This window comes from Oncorhynchus kisutch, linkage group LG3 (assembly GCF_002021735.2).
Source record: "Oncorhynchus kisutch isolate 150728-3 linkage group LG3, Okis_V2, whole genome shotgun sequence".
In the NCBI taxonomy this organism is placed as follows: Eukaryota; Metazoa; Chordata; class Actinopteri; order Salmoniformes; family Salmonidae; genus Oncorhynchus; species Oncorhynchus kisutch.
In genome coordinates, this window is record NC_034176.2 from 69,982,454 (window position 1) to 70,001,628 (window position 19,175).

The 19,175-nt window shown below is 43.1% G+C and overlaps 3 protein-coding genes across 3 annotated transcripts; all 3 read right to left on the bottom strand.

The window, feature by feature from the left end:
- LOC116360912 (intestinal mucin-like protein) lies at positions 1-7,390 on the bottom strand. The gene is made up of 21 exons (XM_031815836.1): positions 7,213-7,390; positions 6,886-6,986; positions 6,225-6,402; positions 5,841-6,085; positions 5,524-5,695; positions 5,025-5,272; positions 4,653-4,836; positions 4,370-4,565; positions 4,000-4,178; positions 3,837-3,906; positions 3,615-3,745; positions 3,234-3,268; positions 2,778-2,946; positions 2,530-2,628; positions 2,373-2,413; positions 1,980-2,102; positions 1,631-1,729; positions 1,269-1,397; positions 937-976; positions 699-822; positions 1-390 (listed from the first exon to the last, which is right to left on the bottom strand). The coding sequence occupies exons 1-21, from the start codon at positions 7,388-7,390 to the stop codon at positions 183-185; spliced, it is 2,949 nt and encodes a 982-aa protein (XP_031671696.1). The 3' UTR covers positions 1-182.
- A 1,251-nt stretch (positions 7,391-8,641) lies between these two features.
- LOC116360928 (mucin-2-like) lies at positions 8,642-10,783 on the bottom strand. Its single transcript, XM_031815837.1, has 3 exons — positions 10,609-10,783; positions 9,014-10,400; positions 8,642-8,744 (listed from the first exon to the last, which is right to left on the bottom strand). Exons 1-3 carry the CDS (start codon positions 10,781-10,783, stop codon positions 8,642-8,644), a joined length of 1,665 nt encoding a protein of 554 aa, XP_031671697.1.
- A 6,582-nt stretch (positions 10,784-17,365) lies between these two features.
- LOC116360944 (mucin-2-like) lies at positions 17,366-19,021 on the bottom strand. Its single transcript, XM_031815838.1, has 3 exons — positions 18,844-19,021; positions 17,735-18,635; positions 17,366-17,519 (listed from the first exon to the last, which is right to left on the bottom strand). The coding sequence occupies exons 1-3, from the start codon at positions 19,019-19,021 to the stop codon at positions 17,366-17,368; spliced, it is 1,233 nt and encodes a 410-aa protein (XP_031671698.1).
- Between the last annotated feature and the right edge of the window lie 154 nt (positions 19,022-19,175).

Genomic DNA, 19,175 nt, shown 5'->3' on the forward strand with positions numbered 1-19,175 from the left:
TATGTATGCATAGTCTATTGCCAACTTTATTTATGTGTTTTGAATGGCTAAAACAAAACTAAATTTGACAAAAAAGCTGAAACTTTTTCTCCTTCTATGAGATTACTTTGCAGGAAAGTGAACAACTTGAGCATAAATAGAGAACTAATCTAAGCAGTAAAGGGATGGTAGTGGAGAGTCATTCATCTTCTCCTGCGTCGTGACCTTGCGACCTGGGTCGCCTCTGGGGTCACGCACTCTGTCCTCTGGCAGCCACATTTATTGATGTGAATGTAGGAATGGTTGAACTTTGACCCGTCTGGGCAGATCATCTCCACTTCCTTCTTGGTGGTGGATACTTCCCGACAACAGGTACAAGAGCGCTCCATCATGTTGGCCTCAAGAGAATACCTGAAAACATAAAGGAGAGGCGATGTTATTATGTGGATGTAGTGATGGTAGCATTTGTAATTATATAACATTGGCTGTGTTTAAACAGGCAGCCGAATTCTGATGTTATGACCAATCAGATGAGCTCTTTTGACAATAATTGGGCAGAATATCAGCATAGGGCTGCCTTTGTAAACACAGCCATTGTAACATATTAGTGAAAATATAATTTGTAGTTTGCATTTAGACAGGCAGCCCAATTCTATTTAATTGGGAGTATTAATGTGTTAGTGTTCCTGAAATATTTTAGGAATGATCAAAATACTCACATGGCGTAGGTGCCACAGGATCCACCGCATGTTGTCACTTCCACCTCGTTTGCAGACTTGCACCCATTGCTGTCCAGGTACACTTTTCCCTTTGTCACGTTGCATGGCTTATATTTTGGAACACCTGCACACAAAAGTGACATTTTCAAAAGCTAAAATACTTTTTTCAATGCCTGATAAAGGGCAAGAATGATTTACAAATGTCTATCAAAAAGGATGGTGTTAAAAAGACACTCACAGAAATGGCAGCAACCATCTGGAGCAATGACTTCAGTTCCCTTAAAAACAAGAAAATGGAAGAAAAAACAAGAACATTTTTAGGTCACTGACGTTGCGTTTACCAAACTCACTCCACATGTTTTTCAGTGCGGTGTTCCTGCATTGTTCACTTTACGCAACAGGTGTAAATAACCTCACATAAATACACAGTAGGTACGCAACAGGCCTTGGTCTGAGTGACTGGGCAATTTTAAACTGTATTTCACAAGTATGAATTTGCACATTGTCCAGTTTTTAAATGGGCCAATTTCCCAGACCCAGATAATTTGCCAGATAGTTATTGTAACTCACGGGTAGGCAATCTTCTGGGTGGAAGACAGGGCACACAGTCTTAGCCTCAATTGGGATGAATTGGTCCATAATCTTTACGCACTCAAACTTGAGACACTTGTCTCCAGATGGTATCCAGATGGAACCAGGCTATAGAGGTGAGAATGTGAAATATATTAACAGGAGATTCTTCAAATAATAAAAGATAAGATATACTATATCATCGCTAAGATAGTTATTTTGTGTAACACTTGAGTGCTAGATTAAAATTACATGTTGCTCTTTTTAAATAATCAAGGGAAATAGGACTGTATGTTGTAAAAAGTAACAAAAAATTGTGAATCTGTGTGAGAGATAAATAATGCTGCCTGATGCTATTTTACCTGAATAGTGTGTGTGGTATTATCTGGCAGCATAACCACACAGCTTGTCTGTACACACTTCCCACAACACTGCCCAGGAACAGCTTGATGATCATAGCCCTGAAAGGAAGAAGACAGACCAGAGAGGAGAAAACCTTTATGATGTGCACATGATCTCACTTATACCAATTTGTGATCCTGGTAACTCACTAGTAAATTTACACTTATCCAGTAGTTGTCCAATAGTGGACGCAGAGGAATCAGTGTTATTATAATATTTTTTACATGGATAAGGACTCACATTACACTAAGTATGTTGAATTACATAATGATGCTAAAGTGTGTAGATGTGTCAATGGAGATCACTTACCTGCTGGCAGTGAGTGTCACATTCAGTAGGTTGACACTCAATGATATGTAGATGGGATTGGGCATCCACCCTGTCACCACACACACAATTCTTACACTTGTCCCCAGGAACATTGGCACCTGGCTGGAATGAGAAAATAGAATATTTCAATGGAAAATCTATGAATTGAGATGCTTTTTTTTGTCCTATCTAATCTCATACATGGATTGACCATAACATTTTGTTGGCACCCTGATAGCTTAATGAAGGTATTTGTTTAGTTTCACTTATTTTATTTTTTTACGTATGCAAGTAAAATAACATTGTCCTCTTTTAATAAGTTACATTCAAAAGTGTTGATAATTTATAAGTGGTGGGACTGGCCAAATAACATAGCATAGAACGCATCCGCACCTGATATTCAGTGTTGTTAAACACACAGACATCCTTTGGCACTGTGGGGCAAAGAACATGGATAATCACTCAATACTGCAACTAACATGTTTGGGATTTCTATAATATGCACAAATACTGTACACACACACTCAAGCACATGCAAACTCATACTCACGGCATTGATAAGTTGGGCAGCAGACTCCCATAGTTGCCTCTGTCTCAAATCCAACTGGACAAGTTATCTTGGAAGTAGAGCATCGTGTGACATCACACTCTGTTTGAAAAGAAACAACTATTGTTTTAAAAAATATGCAAGTGGCCACATTGGTTGGATATGTTAGGTAGTCACCAAAAATATAAATGTTTTTACAGAGTTGTTCCAAAGCCCCCATAAAGAGCATATTATCCAAAGAAGTCACTCACCGCATTTGTCCTTTTGACAACAGTCAACGGTTTCTACGACCTTAACTTGGCCCTCCTGATCACAGGTGAGAGGAGGCTGATGTTGGCATGCCACCGGCTGGCACTGGATTTCCAGACTGTATGGGTCACATACACAATCCTGGCAGTTGCTCACCCAGGTCTCATTAGCCTGCAATGAGGAATATTTTAAGCACATCAAGGTTTGTATGGACACTACCAGTACAAGGTTCAATCATTTAGTGTGTGGAATCATAAATTACTGAAGCGCTTTGTTCTATGAAAAGCACTATAGAAATATAATACATTATTATTATTATTATAGTTATTATTATTGCATACATTATTATACATGATTGTCAAAAGTGAACTACCCAGATGATGTTAATGTGTATATCACAAATGAATAGTTGTTCATCCCTCCTAAAACCTGTGAGTGAAATTCAAACACAATTTTACCTCTTTCCATTCTCCATTTGGCAACGGACAAATATCTGATGAACCAAAGAGAAAAAAACATTAAAAAACGAAGTCATTGAAGTCCATTCCACTACTTCGTTTTGATAATGTACTGTATGTACCGGAATCACTTGATAAAATCAATATCAATCAAAATAAACCAAAACCCACACCATTGAAGTATCTGAAAAAATGCTGTGGACATTTTTTTTTTTTTTACAAAAAGCTAAACCAGCTTTCAAAAGACAACTACAGTAGCAACGAACAATAATTGTTAACACTTTGTGCTTCCCAAAGTGAAGGCCAGCAGGATGTAGCTACTATCACAGCACAATACTGTAAGTCCCCACATATACAATGCTGTTATTTGACCATTCTTACCACAGCTGGGGATACAGTAGTTTGAGCTGGAACTCATCAAAGTGGTACCAGGAGGGCAATAGCATCCCTCCAATTGTATATCTCCCATGACGCTGAACTCATTTTGAGTCTGGATGAATTTGAAATTGTACCTGCAGAGATATTCAAAAAAAGTTTCAATAGCTGAGAGACTTTTCCTAATCGTTATACCCATCCACTGAACAACAACAGCATTATACATACCAGGCATTACAGGTTGGTTCAACTTGTGGACCGCAGGCATTATAAACCTTGGGTTTCTCGCATGTGAAGTCTGTAGCAGGTGAGATAAAAAGGTTAATTACCAATAAGCTACATCATAGAGAGGTTGTCTGAGCTTTATGGTCTTGAGGAGTGACCTACTTACCACATTGTCCATTTGTATAATTTCTCCACTCAATACAGACTCCTGCTTGTGCACATGCATCAGCATAGGTCTGCAAGCTGGTGCAGCCAATAGTAACATCATCCATATGGCACACATCAAAGATACATGCCACAAGGAATGGCTCGTAGGGGATTATCTTATGGCAACTCTCAAAGACCCTTGAAAAGATGTCATGCTTCAGTTAGAGTAGATATTTAAATATGTTAATTCACTTTGTTTTGTCATCAGGCTTTGTCAAATGATTGCCGTGTTTTAGTATGTCAAGTTATTGTTCGCACTGAGATTATTCTAATTGAGAGGTTATCGATACTACAGAGGAGATTTATTGTGAATACTAATTGCTACTTACTTGCTTTGAATGAGAAGACAAATGGGTGGATCACAGCCTCGTGGTGGTGTTGGTATCGGCTCTGGTGGTGGTGGTGGTGTGCACTGACTGTTATTGTGGTCAGCAACATGCCATTGGTGTGCCATGTCTGGACAAGATGAATCGATAGTTCCATCTGGCAAGCGGCAGTCATCTGTCCGGTTGTTGTCACATGTACCTGAATAAGATTGAAAACCATCGTTAGACAATGAGACATCATGGGGTAATCATGGCAACAGAGTGACCATAAAACACCTGTACTCACCACACTGTCCTTCAGTGTTGCCACTGAACTTGTCCCAGGGCAGGTATATGCTAAACATAAGACCAGTGAAAGACACCTTGGCATTAATTGCTGGTATGACTAAAAGGGTCTCAATTCCGTTGTCTGTGATGCGGAAGTCCTTGGTCTCATATGCCGGGATGATGCGTTGCTGGTTTACATAAATCTAAGAAAAAATATTAAGAGATCGACAAAATGGTTACAATAATTTCTATACCCAATGTCTCCTATATCTAATACATAGAGGAAGTATATCTTAAATGAAAGCTAATCAATATTTAAGCTAATCGAAAATCTAATCTCTATTCTAGGAAAAATGTCTTGAACATACAGTATTTGAGATATTTTAATTACCAGACTTGTGAAAACTCCATCAACGTCCTTCTTGGTCATGAATATCTTGTAAGATTGGTAATAAATTGTCAGAGACTGAGGGCAGGAAAGTCCATCTGGGGCATCACAATAGTAATTGTCGATTACCACACTGAAGTTGTACTTTGGCAGGATTTCTTTGACCAAGACGTAAGAACAATTTCCTTGGAAGCCATAGTATGTTCCATCAAAGGTGACATAGTGAGGGTCTCCCCAACCATAGCAGATACCTTAGTAAGAAGAGAACAATTAGCATTTAGAAGGACACGGATATGGAATGTTTTATGCTAAATGAATAGTGTGGTGCTGAAATGTTTCCAAGGTGAGACATTCATGTGCATGTACTGCTATTAACTATAAGATAACTCTAAACCAGTCAAGAGTAAGGATTCTTTTTCAGATTTTGAACTAAAATCAATCGATAAAGTACAATTTGTAAAACAAAGACTAAACTTTTTTTTTAAATTTGTTGTGAACTTACATTGACACTCATAGTGGAAACAGCATCCAGATTCGTCATACACTTTGATCGGAGGATAGTTATTTTCACATGCTATTGGCTTCGGAGTCTCACAATGTACATACTCATAACTAACTTTCCCGTTGGCGCATGTTCCGTTGGTGCACTGGTTATGTATCCAGCTGTCACCGTTCTACAAACACAGACAAATATTAGGCTTGCAGGAAATGTCTACAAAATCATACCATTCTTTATGTTTTTTATGAATCACCCTTTTGTAAATAATAATTCCTATGGAATGTTTCCACAAAAGTTATTATCTATAGAAGAGCAAATACCTGTCTTGGAGGACGTTCATAGTCACAGTTAATCTGAATAGTTTTTTTTGTGGTGGTGGTTGGTCTTTCTGTTGTATGTGGTATTGTTGTTGTTGTTGGGAGCAGTGTAGTGGTGGGTGAAGTAGTGGTAACTGGGGTAGTTGTTACATCACATCTGAAGGAACGGATTTCTACTTTGCAAGTCTTGTTGCAGAGACCAATGTAGCACCATCCATCATGGTCAGAGACATTGTAAACAATTGAGCCTGAAAGTATTTTGAAGAGTATTACATTTTGTACAATTGAACATGTATAATTCAATATAAACTGAATATTATGAATGACTGAACTAATGGTAAAATACAAAAGGTTTCAAATGTGAAAAGGTGGAAAATAAAAACTTACCAACGGAGAAATCACGATGATTGAAATGGCAAAAACAAACGGGTTCAGTGGATGTAATTGTTGGTGATGTTGTTCCACCAGATGTTACAGGAAATGAGGTTGTAGGGAAAGTACTAGTTACGGGTGGCTGAGTTGTTGTTGTTGTTGTCGTGGGAACAAATTCTGTGGTGATCGGGATGTGTGTTGTGGGAGGACATTGACAACATTTCACTCGTATCTCGTAATCGAAGCACTTTTGCTGAAGACCTTGCTCATTGTTTTTACAAATCAGTCCAACGGATGGATTGCAAGTCACGTCTTGGCCAAGCTGAGAGATCTGAAGTCCAGGGTATTGTTTTGCTCTACATTCAACTGCCTCTGGAGCTGAGCAAACGTGATAACCACTAGCAATGATGTTCTTAATGGATTCATTATCTCCACCTTCAGAGCCAGAGGTTGGCTGACCAAGGTTGATCCAGTCTGACCACACACAACTTTCTTCACCCCTGCACTGGGTAGTTGATGCTCCTGTTGAGGTTGATGTAGGAGTAGAGGTTGGAGTTGTAGTAGAAGGCAGAGTTGTTGTTTTTGTGGTAGATGGAGCTGTCGAAGTTAAGATTGTAGTAGTGGGTGTAGGAGTCGTGGTCGACAGAACTGTTGTTGTTGTTATTGTTGTCGGGATGTGTGTTGTGGGAGGACATTGACAACATTTCACTCGTATCTCGTAATCGAAGCACTTTTGCTGAAGACCTTGCTCATTGTTTTTACAAATCAGTCCAACGGATGGATTGCAAGTCACGTCTTGGCCAAGCTGAGAGATCTGAAGTCCAGGGTATTGTTTTGCTCTACATTCAACTGCCTCTGGAGCTGAGCAAACGTGATAACCACTAGCAATGATGTTCTTAATGGATTCATTATCTCCACCTTCAGAGCCAGAGGTTGGCTGACCAAGGTTGATCCAGTCTGACCACACACAACTTTCTTCACCCCTGCACTGGGTAGTTGATGCTCCTGTTGAGGTTGATGTAGGAGTAGAGGTTGGAGTTGTAGTAGAAGGCAGAGTTGTTGTTTTTGTGGTAGATGGAGCTGTCGAAGTTAAGATTGTAGTAGTGGGTGCAGGAGTCGTGGTCGACAGAACTGTTGTTGTTGTTGTTGTTGTTGTCGGGATGTGTGTTGTGGGACGACATTGACAACATTTCACTCGTATCTCGTAATCGAAGCACTTTTGCTGAAGACCTTGCTCATTGTTTTTACAAATCAGTCCAACGGATGGATTGCAAGTCACGTCTTGGCCAAGCTGAGAGATCTGAAGTCCAGGGTATTGTTTTGCTCTACATTCAACTGCCTCTGGAGCTGAGCAAACGTGATAACCACTAGCAATGATGTTCTTAATGGATTCATTATCTCCACCTTCAGAGCCAGAGGTTGGCTGACCAAGGTTGATCCAGTCTGACCACACACAACTTTCTTCACCCCTGCACTGGGTAGTTGATGCTCCTGTTGAGGTTGATGTAGGAGTAGAGGTTGGAGTTGTAGTAGAAGGCAGAGTTGTTGTTTTTGTGGTAGATGGAGCTGTCGAAGTTAAGATTGTAGTAGTGGGTGCAGGAGTCGTGGTCGACAGAACTGTTGTTGTTGTTGTTGTTGTTGTCGGGATGTGTGTTGTGGGACGACATTGACAACATTTCACTCGTATCTCGTAATCGAAGCACTTTTGCTGAAGACCTTGCTCATTGTTTTTACAAATCAGTCCAACGGATGGATTGCAAGTCACATCTTGGCCAAGCTGAGAGATCTGAAGTCCAGGGTATTGTTTTGCTCTACATTCAACTGCCTCTGGAGCTGAGCAAACGTGATAACCACTAGCAATGATGTTCTTAATGGATTCATTATCTCCACCTTCAGAGCCAGAGGTTGGCTGACCAAGGTTGATCCAGTCTGACCACACACAACTTTCTTCACCCCTGCACTGGGTAGTTGATGCTCCTGTTGAGGTTGATGTAGGAGTAGAGGTTGGAGTTGTAGTAGAAGGCAGAGTTGTTGTTTTTGTGGTAGATGGAGCTGTCGAAGTTAAGATTGTAGTAGTGGGTGTAGGAGTCGTGGTCGACAGAACTGTTGTTGTTGTTATTGTTGTCGGGATGTGTGTTGTGGGAGGACATTGACAACATTTCACTCGTATCTCGTAATCGAAGCACTTTTGCTGAAGACCTTGCTCATTGTTTTTACAAATCAGTCCAACGGATGGATTGCAAGTCACGTCTTGGCCAAGCTGAGAGATCTGAAGTCCAGGGTATTGTTTTGCTCTACATTCAACTGCCTCTGGAGCTGAGCAAACGTGATAACCACTAGCAATGATGTTCTTAATGGATTCATTATCTCCACCTTCAGAGCCAGAGGTTGGCTGACCAAGGTTGATCCAGTCTGACCACACACAACTTTCTTCACCCCTGCACTGGGTAGTTGATGCTCCTGTTGAGGTTGATGTAGGAGTAGAGGTTGGAGTTGTAGTAGAAGGCAGAGTTGTTGTTTTTGTGGTAGATGGAGCTGTCGAAGTTAAGATTGTAGTAGTGGGTGCAGGAGTCGTGGTCGACAGAACTGTTGTTGTTGTTGTTGTTGTTGTCGGGATGTGTGTTGTGGGACGACATTGACAACATTTCACTCGTATCTCGTAATCGAAGCACTTTTGCTGAAGACCTTGCTCATTGTTTTTACAAATCAGTCCAACGGATGGATTGCAAGTCACGTCTTGGCCAAGCTGAGAGATCTGAAGTCCAGGGTATTGTTTTGCTCTACATTCAACTGCCTCTGGAGCTGAGCAAACGTGATAACCACTAGCAATGATGTTCTTAATGGATTCATTATCTCCACCTTCAGAGCCAGAGGTTGGCTGACCAAGGTTGATCCAGTCTGACCACACACAACTTTCTTCACCCCTGCACTGGGTAGTTGATGCTCCTGTTGAGGTTGATGTAGGAGTAGAGGTTGGAGTTGTAGTAGAAGGCAGAGTTGTTGTTTTTGTGGTAGATGGAGCTGTCGAAGTTAAGATTGTAGTAGTGGGTGCAGGAGTCGTGGTCGACAGAACTGTTGTTGTTGTTGTTGTTGTTGTCGGGATGTGTGTTGTGGGACGACATTGACAACATTTCACTCGTATCTCGTAATCGAAGCACTTTTGCTGAAGACCTTGCTCATTGTTTTTACAAATCAGTCCAACGGATGGATTGCAAGTCACGTCTTGGCCAAGCTGAGAGATCTGAAGTCCAGGGTATTGTTTTGCTCTACATTCAACTGCCTCTGGAGCTGAGCAAACGTGATAACCACTAGCAATGATGTTCTTAATGGATTCATTATCTCCACCTTCAGAGCCAGAGGTTGGCTGACCAAGGTTGATCCAGTCTGACCACACACAACTTTCTTCACCCCTGCACTGGGTAGTTGATGCTCCTGTTGAGGTTGATGTAGGAGTAGAGGTTGGAGTTGTAGTAGAAGGCAGAGTTGTTGTTTTTGTGGTAGATGGAGCTGTCGAAGTTAAGATTGTAGTAGTGGGTGCAGGAGTCGTGGTCGACAGAACTGTTGTTGTTGTTGTTGTTGTTGTCGGGATGTGTGTTGTGGGACGACATTGACAACATTTCACTCGTATCTCGTAATCGAAGCACTTTTGCTGAAGACCTTGCTCATTGTTTTTACAAATCAGTCCAACGGATGGATTGCAAGTCACGTCTTGGCCAAGCTGAGAGATCTGAAGTCCAGGGTATTGTTTTGCTCTACATTCAACTGCCTCTGGAGCTGAGCAAACGTGATAACCACTAGCAATGATGTTCTTAATGGATTCATTATCTCCACCTTCAGAGCCAGAGGTTGGCTGACCAAGGTTGATCCAGTCTGACCACACACAACTTTCTTCACCCCTGCACTGGGTAGTTGATGCTCCTGTTGAGGTTGATGTAGGAGTAGAGGTTGGAGTTGTAGTAGAAGGCAGAGTTGTTGTTTTTGTGGTAGATGGAGCTGTCGAAGTTAAGATTGTAGTAGTGGGTGCAGGAGTCGTGGTCGACAGAACTGTTGTTGTTGTTATTGTTGTCGGGATGTGTGTTGTGGGAGGACATTGACAACATTTCACTCGTATCTCGTAATCGAAGCACTTTTGCTGAAGACCTTGCTCATTGTTTTTACAAATCAGTCCAACGGATGGATTGCAAGTCACGTCTTGGCCAAGCTGAGAGATCTGAAGTCCAGGGTATTGTTTTGCTCTACATTCAACTGCCTCTGGAGCTGAGCAAACGTGATAACCACTAGCAATGATGTTCTTAATGGATTCATTATCTCCACCTTCAGAGCCAGAGGTTGGCTGACCAAGGTTGATCCAGTCTGACCACACACAACTTTCTTCACCCCTGCACTGGGTAGTTGATGCTCCTGTTGAGGTTGATGTAGGAGTAGAGGTTGGAGTTGTAGTAGAAGGCAGAGTTGTTGTTTTTGTGGTAGATGGAGCTGTCGAAGTTAAGATTGTAGTAGTGGGTGTAGGAGTCGTGGTCGACAGAACTGTTGTTGTTGTTATTGTTGTCGGGATGTGTGTTGTGGGAGGACATTGACAACATTTCACTCGTATCTCGTAATCGAAGCACTTTTGCTGAAGACCTTGCTCATTGTTTTTACAAATTAGTCCAACGGATGGATTGCAAGTCACGTCTTGGCCAAGCTGAGAGATCTGAAGTCCAGGGTATTGTTTTGCTCTACATTCAACTGCCTCTGGAGCTGAGCAAACGTGATAACCACTAGCAATGATGTTCTTAATGGATTCATTATCTCCACCTTCAGAGCCAGAGGTTGGCTGACCAAGGTTGATCCAGTCTGACCACACACAACTTTCTTCACCCCTGCACTGGGTAGTTGATGCTCCTGTTGAGGTTGATGTAGGAGTAGAGGTTGGAGTTGTAGTAGAAGGCAGAGTTGTTGTTTTTGTGGTAGATGGAGCTGTCGAAGTTAAGATTGTAGTAGTGGGTGCAGGAGTCGTGGTCGACAGAACTGTTGTTGTTGTTGTTGTTGTTGTCGGGATGTGTGTTGTGGGAGGACATTGACAACATTTCACTCGTATCTCGTAATCGAAGCACTTTTGCTGAAGACCTTGCTCATTGTTTTTACAAATCAGTCCAACGGATGGATTGCAAGTCACGTCTTGGCCAAGCTGAGAGATCTGAAGTCCAGGGTATTGTTTTGCTCTACATTCAACTGCCTCTGGAGCTGAGCAAACGTGATAACCACTAGCAATGATGTTCTTAATGGATTCATTATCTCCACCTTCAGAGCCAGAGGTTGGCTGACCAAGGTTGATCCAGTCTGACCACACACAACTTTCTTCACCCCTGCACTGGGTAGTTGATGCTCCTGTTGAGGTTGATGTAGGAGTAGAGGTTGGAGTTGTAGTAGAAGGCAGAGTTGTTGTTTTTGTGGTAGATGGAGCTGTCGAAGTTAAGATTGTAGTAGTGGGTGTAGGAGTCGTGGTCGACAGAACTGTTGTTGTTGTTATTGTTGTCGGGATGTGTGTTGTGGGAGGACATTGACAACATTTCACTCGTATCTCGTAATCGAAGCACTTTTGCTGAAGACCTTGCTCATTGTTTTTACAAATCAGTCCAACGGATGGATTGCAAGTCACGTCTTGGCCAAGCTGAGAGATCTGAAGTCCAGGGTATTGTTTTGCTCTACATTCAACTGCCTCTGGAGCTGAGCAAACGTGATAACCACTAGCAATGATGTTCTTAATGGATTCATTATCTCCACCTTCAGAGCCAGAGGTTGGCTGACCAAGGTTGATCCAGTCTGACCACACACAACTTTCTTCACCCCTGCACTGGGTAGTTGATGCTCCTGTTGAGGTTGATGTAGGAGTAGAGGTTGGAGTTGTAGTAGAAGGCAGAGTTGTTGTTTTTGTGGTAGATGGAGCTGTCGAAGTTAAGATTGTAGTAGTGGGTGCAGGAGTCGTGGTCGACAGAACTGTTGTTGTTGTTGTTGTTGTTGTCGGGATGTGTGTTGTGGGACGACATTGACAACATTTCACTCGTATCTCGTAATCGAAGCACTTTTGCTGAAGACCTTGCTCATTGTTTTTACAAATCAGTCCAACGGATGGATTGCAAGTCACGTCTTGGCCAAGCTGAGAGATCTGAAGTCCAGGGTATTGTTTTGCTCTACATTCAACTGCCTCTGGAGCTGAGCAAACGTGATAACCACTAGCAATGATGTTCTTAATGGATTCATTATCTCCACCTTCAGAGCCAGAGGTTGGCTGACCAAGGTTGATCCAGTCTGACCACACACAACTTTCTTCACCCCTGCACTGGGTAGTTGATGCTCCTGTTGAGGTTGATGTAGGAGTAGAGGTTGGAGTTGTAGTAGAAGGCAGAGTTGTTGTTTTTGTGGTAGATGGAGCTGTCGAAGTTAAGATTGTAGTAGTGGGTGCAGGAGTCGTGGTCGACAGAACTGTTGTTGTTGTTGTTGTTGTTGTCGGGATGTGTGTTGTGGGACGACATTGACAACATTTCACTCGTATCTCGTAATCGAAGCACTTTTGCTGAAGACCTTGCTCATTGTTTTTACAAATCAGTCCAACGGATGGATTGCAAGTCACGTCTTGGCCAAGCTGAGAGATCTGAAGTCCAGGGTATTGTTTTGCTCTACATTCAACTGCCTCTGGAGCTGAGCAAACGTGATAACCACTAGCAATGATGTTCTTAATGGATTCATTATCTCCACCTTCAGAGCCAGAGGTTGGCTGACCAAGGTTGATCCAGTCTGACCACACACAACTTTCTTCACCCCTGCACTGGGTAGTTGATGCTCCTGTTGAGGTTGATGTAGGAGTAGAGGTTGGAGTTGTAGTAGAAGGCAGAGTTGTTGTTTTTGTGGTAGATGGAGCTGTCGAAGTTAAGATTGTAGTAGTGGGTGTAGGAGTCGTGGTCGACAGAACTGTTGTTGTTGTTATTGTTGTCGGGATGTGTGTTGTGGGAGGACATTGACAACATTTCACTCGTATCTCGTAATCGAAGCACTTTTGCTGAAGACCTTGCTCATTGTTTTTACAAATCAGTCCAACGGATGGATTGCAAGTCACGTCTTGGCCAAGCTGAGAGATCTGAAGTCCAGGGTATTGTTTTGCTCTACATTCAACTGCCTCTGGAGCTGAGCAAACGTGATAACCACTAGCAATGATGTTCTTAATGGATTCATTATCTCCACCTTCAGAGCCAGAGGTTGGCTGACCAAGGTTGATCCAGTCTGACCACACACAACTTTCTTCACCCCTGCACTGGGTAGTTGATGCTCCTGTTGAGGTTGATGTAGGAGTAGAGGTTGGAGTTGTAGTAGAAGGCAGAGTTGTTGTTTTTGTGGTAGATGGAGCTGTCGAAGTTAAGATTGTAGTAGTGGGTGCAGGAGTCGTGGTCGACAGAACTGTTGTTGTTGTTGTTGTTGTTGTCGGGATGTGTGTTGTGGGACGACATTGACAACATTTCACTCGTATCTCGTAATCGTAGCACTTTTGCTGAAGACCTTGCTCATTGTTTTTACAAATCAGTCCAACGGATGGATTGCAAGTCACGTCTTGGCCAAGCTGAGAGATCTGAAGTCCAGGGTATTGTTTTGCTCTACATTCAACTGCCTCTGGAGCTGAGCAAACGTGATAACCACTAGCAATGATGTTCTTAATGGATTCATTATCTCCACCTTCAGAGCCAGAGGTTGGCTGACCAAGGTTGATCCAGTCTGACCACACACAACTTTCTTCACCCCTGCACTGGGTAGTTGATGCTCCTGTTGAGGTTGATGTAGGAGTAGAGGTTGGAGTTGTAGTAGAAGGCAGAGTTGTTGTTTTTGTGGTAGATGGAGCTGTCGAAGTTAAGATTGTAGTAGTGGGTGCAGGAGTCGTGGTCGACAGAACTGTTGTTGTTGTTGTTGTTGTTGTCGGGATGTGTGTTGTGGGACGACATTGACAACATTTCACTCGTATCTCGTAATCGAAGCACTTTTGCTGAAGACCTTGCTCATTGTTTTTACAAATCAGTCCAACGGATGGATTGCAAGTCACGTCTTGGCCAAGCTGAGAGATCTGAAGTCCAGGGTATTGTTTTGCTCTACATTCAACTGCCTCTGGAGCTGAGCAAACGTGATAACCACTAGCAATGATGTTCTTAATGGATTCATTATCTCCACCTTCAGAGCCAGAGGTTGGCTGACCAAGGTTGATCCAGTCTGACCACACACAACTTTCTTCACCCCTGCACTGGGTAGTTGATGCTCCTGTTGAGGTTGATGTAGGAGTAGAGGTTGGAGTTGTAGTAGAAGGCAGAGTTGTTGTTTTTGTGGTAGATGGAGCTGTCGAAGTTAAGATTGTAGTAGTGGGTGCAGGAGTCGTGGTCGACAGAACTGTTGTTGTTGTTATTGTTGTCGGGATGTGTGTTGTGGGAGGACATTGACAACATTTCACTCGTATCTCGTAATCGAAGCACTTTTGCTGAAGACCTTGCTCATTGTTTTTACAAATCAGTCCAACGGATGGATTGCAAGTCACGTCTTGGCCAAGCTGAGAGATCTGAAGTCCAGGGTATTGTTTTGCTCTACATTCAACTGCCTCTGGAGCTGAGCAAACGTGATAACCACTAGCAATGATGTTCTTAATGGATTCATTATCTCCACCTTCAGAGCCAGAGGTTGGCTGACCAAGGTTGATCCAGTCTGACCACACACAACTTTCTTCACCCCTGCACTGGGTAGTTGATGCTCCTGTTGAGGTTGATGTAGGAGTAGAGGTTGGAGTTGTAGTAGAAGGCAGAGTTGTTGTTTTTGTGGTAGATGGAGCTGTCGAAGTTAAGATTGTAGTAGTGGGTGTAGGAGTCGTGGTCGACAGAACTGTTGTTGTTGTTATTGTTGTCGGGATGTGTGTTGTGGGAGGACATTGACAACATTTCACTCGTATCTCGTAATCGAAGCACTTTTGCTGAAGACCTTGCTCATTGTTTTTACAAATCAGTCCAACGGATGGATTGCAAGTCACGTCTTGGCCAAGCTGAGAGATCTGAAGTCCAGGGTATTGTTTTGCTCTACATTCAACTGCCTCTGGAGCTGAGCAAACGTGATAACCACTAGCAATGATGTTCTTAATGGATTCATTATCTCCACCTTCAGAGCCAGAGGTTGGCTGACCAAGGTTGATCCAGTCTGACCACACACAACTTTCTTCACCCCTGCACTGGGTAGTTGATGCTCCTGTTGAGGTTGATGTAGGAGTAGAGGTTGGAGTTGTAGTAGAAGGCAGAGTTGTTGTTTTTGTGGTAGATGGAGCTGTCGAAGTTAAGATTGTAGTAGTGGGTGCAGGAGTCGTGGTCGACAGAACTGTTGTTGTTGTTATTGTTGTCGGGATGTGTGTTGTGGGAGGACATTGACAACATTTCACTCGTATCTCGTAATCGAAGCACTTTTGCTGAAGACCTTGCTCATTGTTTTTACAAATCAGTCCAACGGATGGATTGCAAGTCACGTCTTGGCCAAGCTGAGAGATCTGAAGTCCAGGGTATTGTTTTGCTCTACATTCAACTGCCTCTGGAGCTGAGCAAACGTGATAACCACTAGCAATGATGTTCTTAATGGATTCATTATCTCCACCTTCAGAGCCAGAGGTTGGCTGACCAAGGTTGATCCAGTCTGACCACACACAACTTTCTTCACCCCTGCACTGGGTAGTTGATGCTCCTGTTGAGGTTGATGTAGGAGTAGAGGTTGGAGTTGTAGTAGAAGGCAGAGTTGTTGTTTTTGTGGTAGATGGAGCTGTCGAAGTTAAGATTGTAGTAGTGGGTGCAGGAGTCGTGGTCGACAGAACTGTTGTTGTTGTTGTTGTTGTTGTCGGGATGTGTGTTGTGGGACGACATTGACAACATTTCACTCGTATCTCGTAATCGAAGCACTTTTGCTGAAGACCTTGCTCATTGTTTTTACAAATCAGTCCAACGGATGGATTGCAAGTCACGTCTTGGCCAAGCTGAGAGATCTGAAGTCCAGGGTATTGTTTTGCTCTACATTCAACTGCCTCTGGAGCTGAGCAAACGTGATAACCACTAGCAATGATGTTCTTAATGGATTCATTATCTCCACCTTCAGAGCCAGAGGTTGGCTGACCAAGGTTGATCCAGTCTGACCACACACAACTTTCTTCACCCCTGCACTGGGTAGTTGATGCTCCTGTTGAGGTTGATGTAGGAGTAGAGGTTGGAGTTGTAGTAGAAGGCAGAGTTGTTGTTTTTGTGGTAGATGGAGCTGTCGAAGTTAAGATTGTAGTAGTGGGTGCAGGAGTCGTGGTCGACAGAACTGTTGTTGTTGTTATTGTTGTCGGGATGTGTGTTGTGGGAGGACATTGACAACATTTCACTCGTATCTCGTAATCGAAGCACTTTTGCTGAAGACCTTGCTCATTGTTTTTACAAATCAGTCCAACGGATGGATTGCAAGTCACGTCTTGGCCAAGCTGAGAGATCTGAAGTCCAGGGTATTGTTTTGCTCTACATTCAACTGCCTCTGGAGCTGAGCAAACGTGATAACCACTAGCAATGATGTTCTTAATGGATTCATTATCTCCACCTTCAGAGCCAGAGGTTGGCTGACCAAGGTTGATCCAGTCTGACCACACACAACTTTCTTCACCCCTGCACTGGGTAGTTGATGCTCCTGTTGAGGTTGATGTAGGAGTAGAGGTTGGAGTTGTAGTAGAAGGCAGAGTTGTTGTTTTTGTGGTAGATGGAGCTGTCGAAGTTAAGATTGTAGTAGTGGGTGCAGGAGTCGTGGTCGACAGAACTGTTGTTGTTGTTGTTGTTGTTGTCGGGATGTGTGTTGTGGGACGACATTGACAACATTTCACTCGTATCTCGTAATCGAAGCACTTTTGCTGAAGACCTTGCTCATTGTTTTTACAAATCAGTCCAACGGATGGATTGCAAGTCACGTCTTGGCCAAGCTGAGAGATCTGAAGTCCAGGGTATTGTTTTGCTCTACATTCAACTGCCTCTGGAGCTGAGCAAACGTGATAACCACTAGCAATGATGTTCTTAATGGATTCATTATCTCCACCTTCAGAGCCAGAGGTTGGCTGACCAAGGTTGATCCAGTCTGACCACACACAACTTTCTTCACCCCTGCACTGGGTAGTTGATGCTCCTGTTGAGGTTGATGTAGGAGTAGAGGTTGGAGTTGTAGTAGAAGGCAGAGTTGTTGTTTTTGTGGTAGATGGAGCTGTCGAAGTTAAGATTGTAGTAGTGGGTGCAGGAGTCGTGGTCGACAGAACTGTTGTTGTTGTTATTGTTGTCGGGATGTGTGTTGTGGGAGGACATTGACAACATTTCACTCGTATCTCGTAATCGAAGCACTTTTGCTGAAGACCTTGCTCATTGTTTTTACAAATCAGTCCAACGGATGGATTGCAAGTCACGTCTTGGCCAAGCTGAGAGATCTGAAGTCCAGGGTATTGTTTTGCTCTACATTCAACTGCCTCTGGAGCTGAGCAAACGTGATAACCACTAGCAATGATGTTCTTAATGGATTCATTATCTCCACCTTCAGAGCCAGAGGTTGGCTGACCAAGGTTGATCCAGTCTGACCACACACAACTTTCTTCACCCCTGCACTGGGTAGTTGATGCTCCTGTTGAGGTTGATGTAGGAGTAGAGGTTGGAGTTGTAGTAGAAGGCAGAGTTGTTGTTTTTGTGGTAGATGGAGCTGTCGAAGTTAAGATTGTAGTAGTGGGTGCAGGAGTCGTGGTCGACAGAACTGTTGTTGTTGTTGTTGTTGTTGTCGGGATGTGTGTTGTGGGACGACATTGACAACATTTCACTCGTATCTCGTAATCGAAGCACTTTTGCTGAAGACCTTGCTCATTGTTTTTACAAATCAGTCCAACGGATGGATTGCAAGTCACGTCTTGGCCAAGCTGAGAGATCTGAAGTCCAGGGTATTGTTTTGCTCTACATTCAACTGCCTCTGGAGCTGAGCAAACGTGATAACCACTAGCAATGATGTTCTTAATGGATTCATTATCTCCACCTTCAGAGCCAGAGGTTGGCTGACCAAGGTTGATCCAGTCTGACCACACACAACTTTCTTCACCCCTGCACTGGGTAGTTGATACTCCTGTTGAGGTTGATGTAGGAGTAGAGGTTGGAGTTGTAGTAGAAGGCAGAGTTGTTGTTTTTGTGGTAGATGGAGCTGTCGAAGTTAAGATTGTAGTAGTGGGTGTAGGAGTCGTGGTCGACAGAACTGTTGTTGTTGTTATTGTTGTCGGGATGTGTGTTGTGGGAGGACATTGACAACATTTCACTCGTATCTCGTAATCGAAGCACTTTTGCTGAAGACCTTGCTCATTGTTTTTACAAATCAGTCCAACGGATGGATTGCAAGTCACGTCTTGGCCAAGCTGAGAGATCTGAAGTCCAGGGTATTGTTTTGCTCTACATTCAACTGCCTCTGGAGCTGAGCAAACGTGATAACCACTAGCAATGATGTTCTTAATGGATTCATTATCTCCACCTTCAGAGCCAGAGGTTGGCTGACCAAGGTTGATCCAGTCTGACCACACACAACTTTCTTCACCCCTGCACTGGGTAGTTGATGCTCCTGTTGAGGTTGATGTAGGAGTAGAGGTTGGAGTTGTAGTAGAAGGCAGAGTTGTTGTTTTTGAGGTAGATGGAGCTGTCGAAGTTAAGATTGTAGTAGTGGGTGCAGGAGTCGTGGTCGACAGAACTGTTGTTGTTGTTGTTGTTGTTGTCGGGATGTGTGTTGTGGGACGACATTGACAACATTTCACTCGTATCTCGTAATCGAAGCACTTTTGCTGAAGACCTTGCTCATTGTTTTTACAAATCAGTCCAACGGATGGATTGCAAGTCACGTCTTGGCCAAGCTGAGAGATCTGAAGTCCAGGGTATTGTTTTGCTCTACATTCAA